We start from the raw sequence: 22,819 nt of genomic DNA, 5'->3' as shown, positions 1-22,819 counted from the left end.
AATTTTTTTAATTAATATATTTTATTATATATATGTTTAATTAAGTCAGGGGGGTCAGAAATTGCAATAAAAAACACAATTTTTTTAAAATATTTAAAAATATATGGCCAGCTAGTATTTACCCTACTATAAATTCTTTGCCTCCTGTAGGTTTTATGAGAATGTTTCGCGAAAGACAATACCAGCTGTTCTCAAGGTCATCCAGCTGTAAACACAATTACTCATTGGCGTCAGATTTTGCGGAAAGGCGAGACAATGGAAGTTAAACTTTGAAGCTTTCTCTTCAAAATTAATGCATTTCTTTCGTTTTTTTTTCAGTTAAGTATTTTTTATGTTTAATTACATTAAAATTAAAAATTGGTGGGTAGCAAACCGATGTTTCAGTTGATCAGCTTTCGGATAAACGATGCTCTACTAAATGGGCAGTCAAGGAGTCATTGCCAATCCCTCTAGGATTAAAGTCATTGAAATTTTCCTGTGTCAGTGCCAATTGTACTCTATCGGATTTTCACATTACCCTCAACTGTGCGTAGAAGAACTTTCCTGGATCGATCCAGAACTTTCTTCATCCAGACTTGTCCCGAACGATCCAAATGTCTAGACCTCTGAGTCCTCACAAAACCAAAATCAAGAATCATCACCATCAATGCAGGTATTTCCCAACTCGCAAACAATTGTAAACGCTCTTGTGCACAACCGCTAGATAGATAGGCTAATTTGATATAATACGATTTATATTGTATATTGTATCATGTATTTGTTTTCATTGAAATTAAACAGTATGTTAATTGTTAACTTTAGTATCTGAGTACTTTACTTCTGTTGGGCTGTCTCTCAGTTTGCATCCGGAATCCGGAATCCGATCGCTTACTCACACAGCTGCTTGCATGACCTAGATTTTAACCCAAACTAAACGTGCTGTCGCGGTTCCCGTGTCAACTGAGACATGGTGGTGTGAGTCCTGACAAGGCATCAAAGACGTACTGACCCTCCAGTTACAACTGTATATTATTTCATCATAAAATAAAAGACTTATAAGAATCTATTCAGGATAATAGTAGTAAGAAAAAATAAAACATACTATGAGGTAAAGGACTTGAAGCTGGTTCACTGCAAGTAGAAGAAGCAGGAGATGGTGGTGGTGGCATTTCTTGACGATCAACTTTGTATTCACTAGTTTGTTTTGGATTTTCTTTTACCTCTCTCTGCTCTGACCTTTTCTCACTAAAATAAAAGATCATTTTATTACAGTTTTATTAGTAGTATTTTAATATTTTACAACTTTCTATCTTTCAAATTAAGTTCAGACAATCAAATTTCAAGCTTAAAAAAATAAATAAATTCAGAGTANTCTCTCTGCTCTGACCTTTTCTCACTAAAATAAAAGATCATTTTATTACAGTTTTATTAGTAGTATTTTAATATTTTACAACTTTCTATCTTTCAAATTAAGTTCAGACAATCAAATTTCAAGCTTAAAAAAATAAATAAATTCAGAGTACGATAATCAAAAATACTATCACCATTACACCAATTGAAATTTATGTAAACTAGTAAAAAATCATTAACTGAAATTTGTTTTTTTAAAAATTATACATAATTCTTATTCTTAGTTTTTTTATACAAAATCCAATAAGTTTAAATATTTTCAAAAAACAAACAACACTAAATATACTTATAATGATTAATGATTGATTAATACATAAAAATGTGACTGTATTTAATCATTCCTACAACGTAATTTTCGGTTAGCGTGGAACGTATCTAAGCGTTATAGGGGGNGAATAAAAATCAATTGCAATTACTACAAAAGATAGCTATAATAGTTTTTTAAAATATTTTGTTTAAATTACAAACTAAATGCATTCATTAATATATTAAGAATAAATAAATATATTTCATTTTCTATTAGAATGGGATAGCAGAGTAAAACAAAAAAATTTTTAAATACGATTATAAAGAAAACACATTCATATTAAACTGATTACTGTTCAAATATAATCATGACAGATCTGAAAATCATCACCATCATCATCTTCATACAAAAAGCAATCACAGAACAAAAGCTTTAGGTAACAATTATGCAAATAAAATCTCTGTTTTTAATTCCTACATATTTCTACAGACTAAAAATTACAAAAAAGAAAAGGCAAAATTGCAACATCTGGAAAGCATTCCTGGATCATTCAATAAGCTTACTATTTATAACATAGTAAGCTTATGCATAACATAGTAAGTAAATTGGCAACTTTGTACTGTTAACATACTAATGTATGTTAACGGCACAAAGTTGCCAATTTTTGAATCATCCTCTTGATGTAGCAGTACAGATCTTTTCTGATAATCAATTCATCAGAAAACACTTGGACTATTGTGCCAAAATATAATCTTGCTGCACAATAATGCCAGACCATACTAAAATGTCAACTGTAAGCATGAGATCTTAAAAACAAAGTTTGCAGTATCAGACCAAAATTCAATGCAAATATTTTGGTACTGCTTTTTAATAATAATGAATGATACGCACTAATTAAGCATTTCTAAAAGAATGAGTAAAAAATTAATGGGGAAAAAGGCATTAAGAAAGTAGTAGTTATTTATTATGAAATTCTTAATTTAAACACAGACAAAACACCTACACTAGCATACCTCAAATTAACACATTTTTACTAATGTTTTCATCTATTTATAGCAGACATCTTCAGATATATACAATGCAGAACAAAATAGACAAATTAAAATCAAACAAGCTTTTACAAACCAATTACAAATTCAGTTTAAAATTATTTCTCGAACAAATTATGCCTACAGTTTAAAATTATTTTCACATAAATAACTAATTCTTATATAAATAATTATAATAAAAAATTTTAAAAACTTTTAACTTTCTATTAAAGTTTCTTTTAAGTAAATGAGAGTTAAAATTTTTAAATTTTAAGTGCTATGTGTATTTTAAAATTTCTTTATTACTAATAATTTCAAGAAACTGGATGTGCTGCCACAATTTGTAGAAGTTTTGAAAATTTAATCAAGTTTATGATACTCTCTACATATTTTAAATTAGATCTGTTATAATCTACACTCATTACAGAAAATACTTACTTCTGTATTAATTCCTATCCTAATTTCATTTATATTTATTGCTATTTAATTTAATTATAGTAATAATGTATTCATTTCTATTAAAAATCAATATCCATTCAGATATAACTTTTTGAATTTACATTTAACATTGAGTTTAATGAGTGAAAAAATTTCAAATGTTATCATTATAATCTGAATAAAATACAAACAAAATAAAAGCTGCAAAAAAATTATGCTAATCAAATAAACTTCATTAGCTGTTGTGTGCAGACACAGATGATGACTATGTGGAAGAGTAATGATTCTAAACTCCAAATTCTAAGCAGAAATAAATTTTCACTTCAGTATCTTGTTTATTACATAAGTTATCATATAGGAAACAAAACTTTTCAAAACAGCCTCATACAAGGAACTGTATTAATATTGCATAAAAATTATGCAACAACACTATTATTAAATAATATAAGTATATAAATAAATTTAATACATAATACATTTAATAAAAATGAAGAATGTATTGCATCTTACTTTGTTAATGGAGGCAATATTCGAAAATGACAACAATCTGTTAAGTTCCAAGCGGCTGATAAAAGCTGTCCAACTCTGGGAACACTTCCTGCAGTAGTAAAGGCTAGGGCACCAGGATGATATATCGGACTATTTCTCATACATACCTAAAAATAAATAGTAATAATATTTAACAATAAAAAACTATGCTGGATGAAATATTCAACTTTACTTAATCACATAAAATTAGAGAGTAACAATAGCAAAAATCTTCCCTAACTCTTGCAAAAATAACAATGATAAATAGCAATATTTCTGTGTATTATCTGTCTTATTTATTCAAAACTCAGATTATGTTTACATTTTTAAGAAAATATTTCAAACCTTTTATATTTTTAGTTCAATATAAATCAATTATAAGTTAGCAGAAAAAAACCTTTCAGTAAAAACAGTCACAAATATATAACTATCGTCATCATGTTAAGAATTTCTTAGTACAAACAACAACATTTTCACAAAAGGGAGATTAATAAATTCAAACAAACAAGCAATTGGAATTACCACTAATTACTGTTTCCGTTTAATTAATAAAACTGACTGATTTAATAGTAAATAAAACTAAAAAAAATTTAACATTGAACAAATATAGTAAATTTTGTAATTACTTCTGTATATTGAATATATCTCAATATTTTTTAAATTAAATTACTACAAGGCCCATACAGGTAAATCCCTCTGATTCCCTGACCAATTGTGACATTTTTTCTTCACCTATTATATATGGTCTCTACATTTCCCTTTACATTATGTAGCTACAAAAGCACAAAAATCATTTACAAATGCTTATACCTCAGAGCAGAGTAATATGTTAAAAAGTATAGATAAGACATTTTAAGAATTTCCATTAGTCGTAAGCTACACAAGGGTTTGTTAGTGTTTACTGAGAAAATAAGTAAACCATGAAATGAATACAATGGAGTAAGTTTTAATCTGAAGGAAACATTACACATGACATTTTTATAATGAACTATTTTAGTAACATATATCTTTTTTTTTTTTTTTTTGTGATGGGAGGATCTTCAGTTTATTTTTTTCCCTCTTTTTGTTCTGCTTCCTTTCTCATAACATCCTTCTTTTTTTTGCAGCTCCTTAAACTTCTTTTCAAATTTTCTCTTCTCAGTTGCCTGAGATTCTGCTTCTAAATGCAGATACTTTTTCTTCTCATAACTAGAAATTCTCCCATCAAGCATGACAAAATATTTTTTTTTGAAAAAGTAGAGATTGAAAAATTGAAAAGAGCTTCAAATTAAGCTTGATGATATGATGCTGTTTCTGCAGCTCTTGACAAAGCCATTCTTATTCGATGATGTTCAAGTCAGACTTCACAGCCTTCAGGGGGTCTCAATTGTTCTTATTCTTTTAGAATTAGAATTTACCTGATCAATTTTGCTTTTACACTTTTCCCTAGGCATTCCCCACCAACAAAATAGCAAATCTTTTTAATTTTGTGTTGATAAAACAAAGATGAATTGTATGTAAGTTAAGTGAATGAGAGATAACACTTTCTAAATAATAGGCTTGTTAGATTGTTACTTCCAAAAGGATAATAGAATGTCACATAGTCACTATGAAAAGAATTTTTTTTTATTTGTTATAAAAGTGACACGATAGGGCTAACACTTTTTAAAGTTTAAATTTTATATTTAATGAAGTAAGTTTAATATATGCCATTTGTCAAAGTATGTAAAAATGCAACTTAAGCAAAATACCCTCATTGAGCATGAATGTCATGTGGTCACAAACGTCACTGCAATGTAAATGCGATCACTGATCTAAAATTGATAAAATGTTTATTCTACAACTAATATTTCTGCAAAATAAGTAGCCTATACCTTCTGTCAGAACATAAAACAAAATCCAAAATTTTGTCTGGATTGGATAAAAACTGCAGGCATTATAAGATATTCACACACAAACAGAGACGATGGCTTTTATGTTAGTAATGTAATTACATTTTTTTGTTGTTAAGTTATTTAAAATTAACTAATTAACTAATTTCACTAATTATTGGTGGTGTAGCTACAAATTTTACTACCCATGGGACACCCCCTACATGTTTGTGCCTGAGGCAACCTCTCATTCTTCCCATAATTTCATGGATGTAACACGTAATGGTTATAACGAAGAAATCTTATCAGTTCCCTAATGCTCATTATAACTGAGTTCAACTGTAATTATATAAATTCATATAATTGTAAAAAATAAATATTCTATAAATATACTTTAATTAAGAAACTTTTTATAACGTAGTTATAACAAATACTTAAAAAAAATTCAGCATAAAATAGAAAAATTTATTTCAATAAAGAAAAAACTTAATTTTTAAGTTAAAATCAATGGTAAAAATAGATAAAATTATATTGATGCCATTAATTTAGACTTTATTAATAAATAAAAATATTGTATGTTAAAGTTAAATGATTGCAGGATTACATTGGATTATATTAATACTAGTAACTACTAATTAAATTGCAATTAAAAGTAATTTAAAGCCAAAAATTACTGGATTACATCACCAAATCATCACTAATGTAATCCAGCAAATATTTTGGTTTCCATCTAAAAATCACATTTGTAGATGTTTATATTTTAATATTTTATATCCTTATCAAATGTGTTAAAAACTATAACTTTACCTGTACACCTGTAGTTATATCACAAGAGTAACTGGAAGACTTATGCTTTTTTGCACGTGCTCGTGTTTTCTCACACAATTTTTTCCGTTGATTAAATGGAGCAATTCCCCTGAAATACATAACAATTATTGCATATCAGATCATATTTTTGAATACGTAGCTATTATTTCAATATTCACTTAGAAAGTACTAAAATACATTAAATTTCAAAACTTTATAAATGATAGTTTATAAAATGAAAAATTAATAAAAAGTAATTCAGTTTTCAAAACTTTTATAAAATACTTTATAAGCAACAAACATTGAAATAGATATAAAATATGCTTTTTCATTTTTGTTATATTGCAATAAATAATTATTATTTATTTGTTTCTTATTCTATCAACTTTTTCTAATTAAATTGTTCATAAAACTTTTAAATAAGAAATAGTTGTATATTTTGACACAATTCATTTATTTAACACAATGTTTAAACTGTTCAATTCTTAATCCATAAAATTACAAAATTTCTGGATGTAAGAAGTTCATTATTGTTAGAAATACTGTATGTTTATATATGAAAAGTTTCTTCTTCTAGGTATACTTTTATTTTAATGGATAAAATATATTATTGAATTGATAAATGTTCCCTATTTTTATGTGACAATATATTTGGCATAAAAAGTCCTAAGCACCATCTTGCATTATAAATAAATAAATAAATTTCATATTTAAAAATGAATAATCATTAATTTTTAATTATTAAATTTCTTTATCAATTTACAGAAATCTAAAAGAAAACATGTGAGGTTCTGGAAAGGGTCGAAACAAAAATTTAATTTCAAATTAATTAGGAGCAAAAATGCTATTATCGAGTCAGATCAAAGGTGATGTTTATTATGTAAGGAAGAGGAGAGGAAAAAACTTTAACTGTTAAACAAATGCGACATGAAAACAAATGACGTAACAGATCAGATGGAATGTTGGTCGGAAAAGGTAGAACTCTCAAATGCTCATAAACATTCGATCTAGGAAAAGAATTTCGGAAAAGAGAAAAGATTTGATGGATAGAAAAACATCGCATATGATTGTTAAGGTTCCAAAATGACAGAAATCACAAACAGGCTAAATTATTAGTGCAAGGCTTATGGTTCTATCAACAATCTCTGAGTATAGTCGATGAAAAGATGTCAAATAGATGCCTAGAATTGGACCTTTCTTGTGACCTGATCAGGTCTCTGTTTTCACCTGAAAACAAAGGAGAAACCAATTGGGAAGTGAAAAATGGAACGTGGGGCAAATCAGAAATACAGATAGTGAGAGAAAAACTATAAAAATCAGTAATTCAAGGTCGAAGAACTGTCTTCCTATGGATTAAGCCAAAGTCATGCTCATTAAGTTGTGTTGTGTTGCCATCGACCACCTAGAACACTGCCGCATCTTTGTCGATCATCTGCATCTGTCCAGCAAACCCTTCTTGTCCACCCTGGGGCTATGACTGATAAACTGAAACTCTCATCACTTCGAAGGAACACCGAGATTTGGACACTGTCTACTATCAATGTAAGCATGAATTTGACAAAATAAATGGCTTTTTAACTTTGTAAGACACTTGTCATCATTTGTCTCCTCCACAATGACCCACATACAAACATCCTTTAGGTTCATCCTGATGTGAGATAAACTGACTCCCCACTAAAAGTCAGTAATCTTGAATAATAGTACTCAAAACCACAACTACTGCAAGCGATGCAAGAGAGATTTCTCAAGCAGGGTATGTTAAAATGTAAAGAGCACTCTATAATTTGTAATTGTAACTAATGTGTGTACAATTTTTAACTTTTAAGTATTCTAATTTTTTAAAATATTTTTAGTTTATTTTTGATGTATACTAGTTAATTATTTTTATTTTTTGTGGTGAATATCATTTGTTTTTCAGGACTTTTCCTGTGTTTTGCAAAAAATAAAAAAATTTCTTGAATAAAAATGAATACTATTCTATTCATGTTTCTTTGAAAGAATTTTAAATTTTGTAACACAATGTAAAAAACATGTTATTTAATATTGTACATATTTATAAAACAACAAAACATATAAAAAAGAGATATTCTGTATTGTTTATAAATGTAAGATATATGATAAAGTGTCAAAAACCTGAATATTTGAAAGTCTGTATTCAGCCATCAAAAACTGGATATAATTAGCTAATACCTTTTCAATAGTAACTTTCTTTTTGATGTTCTTTTGACTTTGTGTTACTAATGTTCTAACGTTCACTCAGAATTCATATTTTTTTTAATTTTGAGATATGATCAGCATATTTTTTGTTTAAATATAGTAATTCAGTAAATTATATTTTGAATTTTAAAAAATGTAAAAACAAACAGCATTGAAGACTTATACCAAAAATTAAAAGTTCTGAAGTTTTCTAAAAATCCTTTACAATCACTGAAACACAATCAGCACTGGTGGAGTCAACCTTCCTTTAGGTTCTTCCCTGTCCAGGTTTTTATAATTGTTTAAAGCTTTAAAAAATTTTTAAATATATTTTGAATCTTTGTAAGCATTCCTACATTCCTTTGTGAAATACTAAGTTGAACTTAGAACACCTAAACATGAATTACAGTGTATTTGGAGTTTACAGTACTTAAAATACTAATTTACATATATATTCAAAAATCCAGATGGGGACCCACTCCAATTGTTTTGGAATTTTGTTGCTTCACTATATATTAAAAAAAATTTAAATGTTTATACAGATTATCAAAAGATTATTTAAAATTTCTGATTTGAATACTATTTTCTTCATAAATTCTTTACTCTTCAAGAAATTATATCAAAACCTCTGTACAATTTGTTAAATATTCATTTTAAAGACTCATATTTTCATCGTAATATCAAAACATTACATTTTAGTTCTATTCATTCTTGAAAACATTTTATGACAAGAGAAGCATTAAACTGTTTTTAAAGTCTTGTATTAATTTTAAAACCAAAAGGCAAATACAATTTAAAATTTGTAACCTTTAGTTCTTCAACAATTGCTTATGAAATATGAAACCTTATAAAACCTGCTCCAAACATTTGATATTAAATTCTGCTTAACCTGACATAGGCCACAGAAAGAATCCAAAAAAGTTCATTTTAAATTGGTGAATTGCTGGAAAGTGAGAAGAAGAGGTGAATTATAGTATTTAGAAAATAGTACCAGCTTAAGAATTAACAACTAAAGAAATAAATTATTTAGAGTATTTTTCTTTCAATTTATTTTGTCATAAATCAGATTTATTTATAAGGGTCATTTGTGAAAATAAACAGAATTTCCCATCATGTTGAAATCAAAAAATAAATTTGTTAAACATTTCCAGCCATTATTCTTATCTCCATCATCTTACAAATACAGTGGGTGATCAGTTAACGAACATAATCCATTCCAAGACAGTGTTCGCTACCTGAACTGTTTGTTAACTGATTATCGATTTACTATAGATTTTGATGGGAATTTGATTAATTCATTCTAGAGACCCAAAAAATAAATAAAAAATTATGTACTTTCTTACTATGTTTATTTATATGTAATAATAATAATACACATATACACAGTCTTGCATTTTTATCAGTCATGTTTTTTCCATTTGTGGCGGTTAAAGAATCTGTCTAATGTTGATCACTTTTCTCTCTTCTTCAGGATTTTTCAGAATTAATTAATAGCATTGTAATTGCAGAGATCCCTAAGCCTATTAACCTCATTCTGGCTTGGATGCCATTTGGATGACATTGTTCTGACATCCTCCCACTTCTTCAAAAATTCTTTAATAGCAGATGTCGGCATTGGTCCTCTTTTTCAGAAGAAAACATATATCACTGAATTTCTTGATATTCTTCATTACAGAGTTTTTGGAGGTCTTCTGTTGTCAGATCAGTTTCCATTATGAGCTTTTCAATGTTCTTTGTTTCTCAGATGTATTAATAATTTTCATTACTCCTTTAGCTGCTTGACTCTTCTTGATTATATCTTTCTTACAGAAGATTGTGCCTACTGTAGAACTGTTCAAGCCATACTGTCCAGCAACAGACATCTGCTCACTCTCTACTATGGCTATTATACTCTCACCTTTCAAAAATAAAAACTGATGCAAAACTTAATGAGTGCCAGTCCGACTGTCTCACAAAGACTATAAAAGAATGCTTTCTGTTAGAAAAATAAACAAAAGACTGAAATTACAAGGGAGAGTTTCAAAGTTCAGAGGAATACTATCCAATCAGCATATACCAGGTTGAGCATCAATGTTGGCATCTCCCATGCTCCAAAGGTTTCAATTTGTTACCTGGAGACAAGAGAAGACCAACTGGTATTCATTATTTTACGTCACTTCTTCTTGTTTGTTCTGTGAGGTGTTTGTTATCCAAACACATGTTTGTTGTCTAAACATAAAATCTTTTGCAAAAGTGTTCATTGTCCGATTTGTTTGCAGTTCAAACTGTTCATTAACTGATCACCCCCTGTATATTGAACAATGCAAAACAAGAAATTCTAATAGCAACATTTTTAGTTATTCAATCTATGAATGTGATGGCTCTATATGTTTAACTAATCACTTTATTTAAACACTAATTTACAAGTGATAAAATAAACTTTAACAATCTGACAACAAAATAATGAAAATTCTCAGAAAATTAAGCTTTCTTTTATTTTCTGGCTTCTTAAAAATATATATGTTTGGATAAGGTAATTAGTTTTACAATTATTATTTTTTATTTTAAATTTCTTGTTCCACACTACAAGGGAATGATTATTAAGCTGAGAATGATTAAAATATTGACCAAAAAACATTTTATATTTAAATTTTTAGCTTCTAAAGCAAGCATCTATTTAATTTTTGATTAAAATATTTTTTTTATCCACTTACTATGATTTGAATATTAGTATATAGAAAACAAAATAAAAAATTCTAACCTAAAACTTTTAATAATTTAATTATATAAAATATATTAACTGGTATCAAAAAAATTACTGTTGATAAATGAACATATCACAGTAGAAAATCAATATTTATATTATTTCATTAATAAAAAGGAAAAAATCTTATCAACAACATTCATTTATTATTTATATAGAAATTTATTATTCTTCGATGTAAACTTACCACCAATAAATAGCACCTGATTCTAAACGAGCACATGTATACAGAGAACAAACATAAAGATTTACAATCTTATCCTGCTGAAATTCTGGAAATGTTTGGACTGGATGTTCTAATTTTGAAGAAACTGCTGCTAATGTCTCATCTATCCAAGTTGCAACTTTTCCACTCTCTGTAGCAACTGTAGCTCTAGTACCACCTGCTGCTAATATAACAATTTTTTCTCCTAACAGTCCAAGTGCTGTTGTTTTTGGATGATGAATGTTCAAATTCTATAAAATTAAATTTATAATATAAATAAAATGTTAATTAGAATTATTATGTACAAGATGATTAGTGTATACAGTCCCTATATATTTTTGTATAGGGACTATTGACCTACATCAATACAATTTTGTTTGTAGGTCATATGAAAAATGCTGGACCCAAGAAGAGAGATTGCTATGGTTTGTGCATATTTGAGTAAATTGATGTACACAGAACCATCAAATCTTCCAGACTCCAAGAGATAACACATTGGTGAGCAGCACAGTCTCTCCCTCTTCAAGTTTATGCAACACCTAGACATGGTATGCATGCTTAATGAGTTTGTAATGGTGGATCTTTCACACTGTTGCTCATAACACACCAAGCTCCTAACTTAGCCTCCTGGTCGACGATAAAAAAAAGTGTTATTGCAGTCTCTACACCTTACACCATTTCATAGTGTCTCTGAGATTGTTGAAATTGGCCCTTCTGGGAGCAAGCTTCCTGAATTTCTGTGTGAAATTTGCTGAGAGTTCCACTGAACACTGAAACATTCCCAAATCACAGCAATTCTTTCTTTTTGGGTACAGCATATTTCATGACTTGCGAACAAGTAATTTTGTTATCATTTTCACAAAAATGTATACAGAATTTATCTATCTTGCATAAAACAAAAAATATATAAAAGAAAAACTAATTTAATAACCAACAAAAAGTTAGAATTAATTTTTAGCATTATTCTTAAAATACTATCAAAAATGAATACAAAACAATCACTTTATTTTTAAAAAGCATTCAACTCTTAAGAAATTATTAAAGCAAAAAAAATGCTAAGAAATTAATTTCAAATTCCATTTATTATTGACACAAAATTTTTATGTAGGCACTGTATCCCTGTACAATGCAGTACTTCTACAACACAGTTTTGCTCCAACACAATTTGAAAATTGGGGATATCCCCTGTACAACACGACTTCCAGTTTCACTCTAACACAATTTTGGAAATCCTCAATACAAAATTTCACAATTTTTAAGTATAAACATCGTTATTTGATATTTTTTTTTAAATTCAAGCAAGTACATGCATTGTCTCAAATTTGCCCATGGATTTTAGAACATGGAAATTTTCAAGTTATTTTGTGCTTTTCATCAGGTTTGCTTTAATGAAAACTAACAGGACAAAGAAGAAAACAATTGCACTAACTTTCCCATCAACCAGGTGTCATTGTTGTTGCTTTCAGACTTTAGCTCTTAAAACTGTCACTAGGTTTTCTTTTAATAGATTAAATAAATTTTATTAAATACAAAGATTAAACATTTTTAGGTAAGTGTTATTAAACTTTTTTTAACCATAAGTAAGCAATAATTCATAAAATAAGAAATGATATATGGCAGTTCAAATACTGAGATACTGCCCAATAATACTAGTTCCCAACTCAAACAATTCAATATTCAAAGACAAATTCCAGAAAAAACATCTCTTGGTACTCGACTGAACAAAAGCAACAAATTTTAGATTAGTAAAACAAATATTTATTAACAATATATTTTGATTTTGTCATTCATAAAAAAATTGACAAATTCATTTTTTTATGAATGACAAAATCATATATTTCTGATATTTCTGAATAAGATCAACAAAAATGCTAAGAAGATAACAATAGTTTGTAAAAGAAAACACCCTCGTTTAACTAAAATTAATATTAACATTTCATACTGTACTTTTAATATTAAAATTTTATATAAAAAAAGCAATATTGTTAAATGTCATATAAAAGAACATTATAGCATCAAGAAATGTGTAAATGAAATAAATATGAATACAGGAATGTTGGTTGATGCATGTTGGGATAGCTTAGTCAACTATAAAAACACTGATGTAAACTTAGTATCATTATTCACTGATGAAACCCAATAATAGTGGTGAAATACATTTAGATAAAAGAAAAAAGTATAATAAATTCTTTTTTAATTGTATATCATTAATTCTCGAAGTCAGTGTTGACAGTGTGTTTTTTCTTTTTTACTTGAAAAATATTTTCTGAATTTTTAAGCCTTTATTTTTTTTAGAATTATAATTATATATCTAAGTTAATTTTATAAGTAGAAAACCATTCTCATTGCTTAACTTATTTTCTATATTAGACAATTTCTAATACAGAAAAAAAGATTCTTAAGGCATTAATGCACAACAATATAAACATGTCCACAAGATATTGAAAACAAATTTATTTCTTTTTTGTTTTTAATAATTGTAGAGATAGTTAATTTTGTCACATTATATTCTTTAGCGATGTCAGAAACACAAATGCCATTCTTGTATTTTGCAATAATTTTTTTCTTTAATGCTACACTAAAACGTTTTCTATTTCCACTGTCACTTTTCTCTTTCTTCGGTGCCATATTGATTAAATATACAGTATAAATCACAAAACTAAAAAACGAAGTTTAGCACATTCAAAAAAGCAATGTTTACCTCGCACACACCTAAGAGCAACTAAAATTTGTGAGGTTCCAGAACAACTGGAAACTATCAATACAATATTTTTTTTGTTGATGTGTGTGTTTTAGCTGGCAGCACTGACACTTTTGTGTGGTGTTTTTCTGAGGACTGTGTGTCGTGCTGAATCAAACGTTTTTGATACTAGATCAACTTTTAAAGTATAATTTTTTTTTTTTTTTTTCAATATATATATATTGTTTGTAAAAAATAAAGAAATAACTTTTAACGATATAATAGCCACAATTATTATTTAAAAAAGTTTACATTAAACTTAACATCGACAAAAATTCAACGCAAAGTGACATGCAACGGAGAAAAATTTCAACACGGGATAGGTTAATATATTTTTTCGTACATAATCAGTTATCTGAAAAATAAGTTATCTGAACAACCCCAGTCCCCAATTGATTCGAATAAACGACGCTCTACTGTATTTTTTTGTAATTGGGTAAGTATTCACTTATGAGTTTTTCTTTCAAAATTTAATAATTACAGTAGAGCGTCGATTATCCAAGTCAATTGGGGACTGGGTTGTTCGGAAAATCAATATTTCAGATAACCGATTATGTACGAAAAAATATATTAACCTATTCCATGTTGAAATTTTTCTCCATTGCGTGTTGCTTTGCATTGAATTTTCGTCGATTTTAAGCCTAATGAAGACTATTGTATCGTTAAAAATTATTTTTTTATTTTGTACAAACAAAATAAATATATTGAAAAATATAAAAACAAGAAAAAATTATACTTCAGAAGCTAATTTAGTATCAAAAATGTAAAATATTTGAGTAGCCCAAGACATAGCCAAAGATTGCAGTGTCACAGCACTGGCGAAAATTTAAATTTGCCGACTGGAATTCTTTCAGATAATCAACGCTCTACTGTATAATAATAATAATAATAATAATAATAATAATTTAAGACATTTTCCTCTAATAGCTATAAATTTGTTCAAATATAGGTTAAAATTTATTTTCCTTTTACACCATAAAAATCTTATAGTTAACAAAATAAAAATAGTCAAAATTGCTTACCTCAGGAGATCTATATGGTTCAGAATCATTCCATTTCCATTGATGTATCTGGCCAACTGTACTTAAAGCGATTAATTCTGAATGTAATGCAGCTAACTGTACAAATTTTAACCCCTGAGAAAGCTATTTAAAAAATAAAATAGAGGAATTAGTCATTCTCTATTATTATATAAAATACTGCAAAAATTATTTATTTTACTTCATCAACCATAAAATACAAGAATCAAATGGAAGTAAGTAAAGCAAAATTTTAAATAGCATTATTATTCTTGATTAATTGTATACAAAGTGGTAACAAAAGTCTCTCCTCTTAATTATTTTAAAAATTAATAGGGAAATCATTGTAGACTCTTTGCCAATGTATACTTATGTCAGGCATGTACTAAATCTAGGCTTCTTAAACTGTGGATTGTGACTCAATATAAAGTCATGAAAAATGACAACTATGTATAAAGGGTGTCACTTAAACCCAATATGTTCTTGTTCATGTCAGATTCTCCAATACTGGTTAGCAAAAATACTTTGATTTAAAATACAGGGTAGTCTAAAAGTCATAAAACCATTTAAAAATTCAAAACAAGTTTCATAACAATGATAACTTTTTTTAGGTTCAGATACTTCAGCTCTTGGAAATTTGTTATGGACAAATATAGCACAGCCCAACAAACAAAAATTGTAGGATTTTATTTTGAAAATAAATGGTCCATAATGCATGCACAAAGAGCACATATGCACCGTTATCAAGTAAAAAACCTGCCCTCTAAACTGGCTCAGTGGTTGACTTGCCATGAGTTGGAAGACCCCATTCCATGCAAAACCTGGATAATAGTAATCATGTTGAGAAAAGTATTCAGCAATATGCAACAACATCCACTAGATGTGGTTCTCATGAATTTGGTATCCTCAGAACATCCTTACAAGGACTTCAAAAAGATTTGCACATGTTACTGTTACTCATACAAGGTGCAATTAGTTCAAGAAAAATCCAATAACTGGTTAAACCAGTGACAACAAAATTTTTACTGTTCATTTTTAAGATATGGCAAAGAGATAACATTAAATTTTTTCATGTGTGGGACTATCTAAACAATTTTATGTATATTAACAAATTTCACAATGTCCAGCAGCCAAAGGAAAACATTCAAACAGAAATTTGTGCACTGAAACCCTAAACACTGACCCCTTTCACAGAAAAGAAAACTAAAAGGACACATGCTTTCAAGTTTATCACAAAAAGTCAAACAGAGATATGTGTGATATCTTTCATAATTAGTCTATCAAAATTCCAAATTTTATATTGTTATTTACAGTAACATTCTTTCAAAAATAAATAAATATAAAAAGTTAATTCATTTTTGAAAGTTACCATGATTTTTAGATCATTCCTCATTTAATTATAATTAAAAATCATGTGTTGTGGATAAATAACAAATCTCTTCTCAATGTAATGGCATTAAGTCAGATGTAGATAGAAATTAATTGATGTACAGAAGTTAAATCAATATTCTGAGGTAGTATATAACTTAGTGTTGATTATAGGGTCTAAGTAATACTCATACAAACTTTGGTACAGATTGGTTTAAGAATAAAGATTTGTATAAAGAAAAAACCAACATAAATTCATTTTTATATATACAGATTAGCTGAAACCTTCTGTTAAAAATACTGACAGAAATCTATTAAAATTTTGAATTCTTCATTATCTCTTCATTTATTAAACAAGATCATATTTACCAAAGTATCTTGAATAATTTCAATTTTATAACATTTTAGGATTCTCTCTTGTAGTTATCTTTACTATCAAAAACAACTGATTATAGCTATTTCTGTAGACTTACAATATTTTTAGTCAAAAATAAAAAAGACAGTTAATTTTTTAAATATAGTGTTGAAGTAAATAAATGAACTAAAGTAGATACTTTAAATTATATATAAAATATATAAAGTACATAGATCTGTTTATAAATTACGTTTTCTGAAAATATAACATCTTTAAAATTTATAGTTTTACTTAATACAGTAACTAAACTGTAAATTAATTATTTATCTAAATGTCTAATCACTTTCAATTTATTTTTTTGATAGAATATACATTTAAGTTAATTGATTTCTTGGAATTTTAAGCTATCTTCTACTATAATTCTACAGAAATGTATTAAATCTGAAAACTAACTTATGTCTCAATTTGATGAAATACCTCATGATTTGAATATTTCACACAAATTTTCATTCTCCATTTGGACTAAAAAAAAATTCAAATGATAGTCTTATATAATGTGTAAAATTGTATCATAAAGACCACAATCTTAACTGTACCTACAAGTATTTGTACTTACTGTTTCCCCACCTTTCTACTCTAAAATGAAAATTATGCATAACCCATTATATAGCTTATATATCAGAGGTGGACAATTTTATCATGAATTTTTCATTTCAAAAATTAATATTACAATATACTAACTTTGTCTGGCCAAAATTCAAGTTCATCTGAAAGCCAAAGAGGATTCAAATCTGTTGATTCTTTCTTCTTTGTTTCTGCCATACTTAATCCCTCTGCTGTTTTATCTGTACCTCCACTGTCTCTTAATGCTGATTCTAACCATCTTCTGGAAGTTGTGTACTGATGACGATCACGAAATCTAAACATAGAATCTCTTTCTCTATCTCTGTCAGCATCTCTATCTCTATCACCTAAAAAAAAAATAAATTCTCAATTACTAATTCATTCATATAAGAAGTTAAAATTTTGATTAATATTTAATATGAATGAAATTAATTTTTTTATTATTTTTCTAAAAAATTAGATTACAAATAATTGGCAGTCACTGATATATCATAATAATGATATTTTACAAAAAAACTTTTTAAATGCAAAGATTTTTTTTATTTCTAAAATAAAAATTTAATTTACAAAGTTACTCTGATGTAAAGATACTTTTAATTCATATCCTATTGCTGTTTAACATTTTCCTTACTATTCAAAAATTAAATTACACATTAATTATATGTATTTTACTAAAATAATTTGTGGCTGTCATTTTTCCATTTTTATTATTACTAGTTTATTATAGTTCCAAGCATAATCATAAAAAAATTTAAATATAATTTCCTTGTAAAAGTAACTTCACAGAAAATTTGAAAGTTACTATTACTAATTTTCAATAATACAGTTGTCCCTCTATAGTCCGACGTTTTTTAATCCGACATGCTCAGTAGTCCGACGCACCTCCCGTCAAGGTACCCGTCCCCGTTACGTGTCTGCTTGCACAGAAGCATGTGCGATGTGAATCTCCCCATCCAATTCTTACTCGATGACACACATTTCGTGTGTTTTATGTGAGCAGTTCTATTCGAACAGTTGGAGTAGAGAATATTGTAAGTTACTGCTAGCAAAACAATGCGAAATATGTAATTATTTTCGGTAATCCGGAAACTTTTGTGTGTTTTATGTGAGCAGTTCTGTTCGAACAGTTGGAGTAGAGAATATTGTAAGTTACTGCTAGCAAAACAATGCGAAATATGTAATTATTTTCGGTAATCCGGACACTTTTGGTAATCTGACACACCTTTGGTCCCATACCTGTCGGATTATCAAGGAACAACTGTACATAAGTTTCAAATATCACTGGGATATGTCACTTGGTTAAACCAAGTGACATATTCTTGGTTAAACCAAGAATAGTAGAATTATTATTGTATTAGTATTTGAAGAATATATTTACATTGACAATATTAAAAATTCTTCAGATAAATAATTTATTTACAAAAATGAATAACTACAAAAAGAGTTCCAAGTTACTACTACTGAAAGAGAAAGAGGATCCTCATTCAAATACTAACACAATAATAATTTAATAATAATAATAATATGTACTTGGTTTAACCAAGTACATATTATTATTATACTGGGATATGTACTTGGTTTAACCAAGTACATATCCCAGTGATATATGAAACTCAAAAAAGTCACATAGTTGGAATGTTCTTACTTTTTCATACAATGAAAATGTCTTAAACTGCCCTCATAATTTATACAATCACTTTGAATAAATAATATTTATCTAAATGTAGACTTAAATAATAAAGCAGTTCAGGTTTGATTTTCTTTTATATATAAAGAACTGGTGTGTGATTGATATATATAGACACATTTTTATATTATAAAAATTTACTAAGTATACCTGTTCTTCCCCTACTTCCTGATCTGCTTCTTAAAGCTGAATAACCAAACATATCTTCTGAAAACATAGCATCAGCATCAATAATAACACTAGGATGATCTGTATGAATTCCAGCATCCAATAAAGATATCAGGTCATCTATATATGCAAATTTAAATGAGAGAAATTAATGAATTACATCTTGAACATATCACTATGTAAATGATAAAAAAAATCTACCTCCAGGCATATAAGAATCTTGACTATCATCTACATCTTCCCCTTCTTCATCATCTCTGCTTAAAAGATTGTTTACTGCAAGATTAACATCTAAATTCTAAAATAAAAAAAAAATATATGTAATATAATTCAAAATGAAAACTTAATTTCTAAAATTATTTGTTCATTTATAATTGCATAACAGTAAAAATTTATATAAATAAATTCTTCAAATTTCAAAAATTATATTTTAAAATTTTAAATTTTATGAGAATTTATTAAAACAAATCACACACACATTTAAATTCATAAGCAACACAGCAGTGTTTTTCTGGACATCTTAAGGTTTGTTCCTTTCAAATATTTTCATTGCATCTTCTTAGAAAAAAACTAAGTAATAATATTGTAAATAATCATATGTGAAACCATATTTTTGTGGATTGACCAACATTCCACATATAATCAGGGGAAACCAGCATGTTGGAAACCCAGGGTCACCGGCATGCCAGTTAAACTGAAACTAAAAAAATCAAATTAATCAGATCTAAAAAAAACTTCTTGTTAATTAAATGTTAAAACATTCTTCCCAGTACAATAAAATAACAACATTGTAATTTGACTGACTTAAAAATCAGGAAATAAGTTTTTGTTTCCAGAACAATAAAGCAATTAACAATTTATTGACATTAGTAGTAATAGTAGTCAGTCAGTGTGAACTGCACTGACAAATCTATCCTTACCTTAAAAATAACACCTTCCTCTCAAATTTCACACTAAGCGTATGTTAATTGATTTCAGTTGAGATAATTTACAGTAAATTTCTGAAATTTGGTATGTTTATTTTTGCATTTTTGAATCAAATAACAATAAAATACACACAAAAATAAAACACTTTTGATATTCTACGAGTATTTTAAATCATTAGAAAAAAGACAAAATGAAAAAATTAAACATATAACTAATTTTTTATGTAATGCTGACAGTTTCAGAGTTTTAGGATACAAACTCATTCATTTTTACATGTCACAACTCATTTGATTTTTAATACACCCTATAGAGAGGGATGTATAACCTCACTTTAAACTGGCATGCTGGTTTTTATCACATGAACACCATATTTACTTGCATATAAGATGAGGTTTTCATTCATTTTTCACTGCTTCAAAAACCTAGGTCGTCCTATACGCATGAGCAAAAAATTTTTTTGTATCGTGGAAAACTTGGCAACACTTCAACGCGTCCCCCATATAGTCTTCATTTCTCTCTCGAGTTCATTCTTACTAGAGCTTATGAAATGGGATCCTGGCTGTTTTTTTTAACCTGGGAAATCCTGAAAATTTCTTAAAAGTTCACTTTTTTCTTATTTTGTGTTAAGGTTAAGGGAATTTTGCAAACAAAGTATAATTAACACAAACTGTAAGAATACATTTATGTTTATTAATTTTATGCCTGATTATTAGTTTAAATTTTTGCTTGTTATGGCATCTAACAGATTGTCAATCATCAATATGTAACCTTTTGTGTCAGGACTGAAAATTCCTGACTTGTCAGAACCTGTAATATCTGGAATAATTGTACTTATGCTGTCTTAATTTTTAACCATGCCCAGTACCTTAAATAACTGCATTATGCTAGATTGTATCCTTGTCCAATTTGCACAAATGAGTACAAAGTCTGCAAGTATGAAGTTTTTCTTCATAAACTTGATTATTAAAGCCAAAAGAACTGCTGAATTATCAGGCTATAAGCTTGATGCCGCTATTACAACAGTCGAGGTAGACAAATCGAGAATACTAGACTGCAAAAAAGTACTGCAATGCATCTCAAAAACAAAAAAAAACATTTTCAAGACTACAGGTGAAAAAACACATAACATCTGTCTTCTCTTAAATGCATTAAACATGATTCACCCACATCAATTGAATCGAAAAGGGCATTCTCAGTATCAGGACTTTTCATGACTAAAATAAGAACCAGATTAAGTGATCGGAGTATCGACCATCTTTGCTTTTTTAAATCTTGTTATAAAAATTTACAATATTTTGCATTATGTTTTATTTAAAAAAGGAAAATTACATTTTAAGTTAGGAGTTTAATCTAAATTCATTTTTTCTTTAAATTTTTAACTCAATTCAATGACTTTTTTCTGTAAGCAGTTTTCAACAAACTTTAATAAATTTTTTCTATTTGTGAAAATTTCTACATAGTTCAAAGGTAATTTTTAATATATATATTTTAAACAGCATTATTATTATTTTGGAGGTTGCAGAACATATTAAATCACTTTTAAAAATGAAAAATAATTATATCATTCAATTTCAAAATATTTTTTATATCTTAAAAGTAATTAATTTTATCCCGGGATTCCGGGAAACAATTCACTTTTTCCCAAAATCCCAGGACAAGCAAAGGAACGGGAAATGAGAAACCCTAATTCTTATCACATGCATTGTACTGGTGATTATTTGGTCTAAAACCCAAAGTGTTTTTGCAATAATTTCTGTAAACTGTGTATAGTTCATTCTGCCATTGTAGGTCTGCAGTCTATCATAAATTAAGACACACATCCCTTTGTTTATTGGTTTAAGCCTACGTCCACGAATTAAAATCATGTTGCACCTCATTTGTCCGCAGAAAACAGTTCCTAGTTATTTATGAAATCATTAATGAAATACAGGTCAGTTAGCAATGATTATAAATGTAGTTATTTCATATTAGTTAAATTGTTATTTTTAATGAATATTAACACACTCTGAATCATTAAAAATAAACTTTTTCCGCTCATACACATTGTAATGTTTTGGTTTCGTTTTCCATTCATCACATATTAAGGCAAACATGGTTGTTTGCCTTAATACATGCACTTGATAATATTTTATGTGTGACTAAACAAAATAAAATTAGAATTGTATTAATAAATTTAATTTTCTTTATTTTGATCTCTAAAGTCACATCTCGTCACCAATGTTCTCTCTAAGCTGCGCGGCTGCGCACTACTCAAATTGTTGCCACACACGAGAATTTATGTGCCGCACAGGCGAGCATGCACACCGATTTGAATCGTTGTTTACTTATTTCTCACTCTGTCTGCAACATGATTATTGCTGTGTATATTTCAATTAAATACATTAAATCATTGACAAAAGATAATATTTCGTATAAAAGTATGTTTTAAAATGAATTTTAATCTCTACTTTATAATTAATTATTTTAATTTTTATAGGAAAAAATAAGATTTTATATATAT

At 27.8% G+C, this 22,819-nt stretch overlaps 1 protein-coding gene across 2 annotated transcripts in view; it reads right to left on the bottom strand.

The window, feature by feature from the left end:
• The window catches only part of LOC111633748 (E3 ubiquitin-protein ligase UBR5-like), a 162,629-nt gene that overhangs the window by 104,546 nt on the left and 35,264 nt on the right, over positions 1 to 22,819 (bottom strand). For both annotated transcript variants that reach the window (XM_023378360.1, XM_023378361.1), the window contains exons 6-13: positions 19,594 to 19,690; positions 19,375 to 19,512; positions 17,655 to 17,884; positions 15,194 to 15,316; positions 11,414 to 11,682; positions 6,288 to 6,396; positions 3,613 to 3,758; positions 1,082 to 1,224 (exon numbers count right to left, since the gene is read on the bottom strand). In XM_023378360.1, coding sequence (XP_023234128.1) covers positions 1,082 to 1,224; positions 3,613 to 3,758; positions 6,288 to 6,396; positions 11,414 to 11,682; positions 15,194 to 15,316; positions 17,655 to 17,884; positions 19,375 to 19,512; positions 19,594 to 19,690 — 1,255 coding nt within the window. The remainder of the gene's footprint in view (positions 1 to 1,081; positions 1,225 to 3,612; positions 3,759 to 6,287; positions 6,397 to 11,413; positions 11,683 to 15,193; positions 15,317 to 17,654; positions 17,885 to 19,374; positions 19,513 to 19,593; positions 19,691 to 22,819) is intronic.

This window comes from Centruroides sculpturatus, unplaced genomic scaffold, assembly GCF_000671375.1.
Source record: "Centruroides sculpturatus isolate CEXI.00-Female unplaced genomic scaffold, Cexi_2.0 scaffold812, whole genome shotgun sequence".
Taxonomy (NCBI): domain Eukaryota; kingdom Metazoa; phylum Arthropoda; class Arachnida; order Scorpiones; family Buthidae; genus Centruroides; species Centruroides sculpturatus.
Note: the sequence above shows the minus strand (reverse complement) of the source record. Positions and strands in the feature narration are given on the sequence as shown.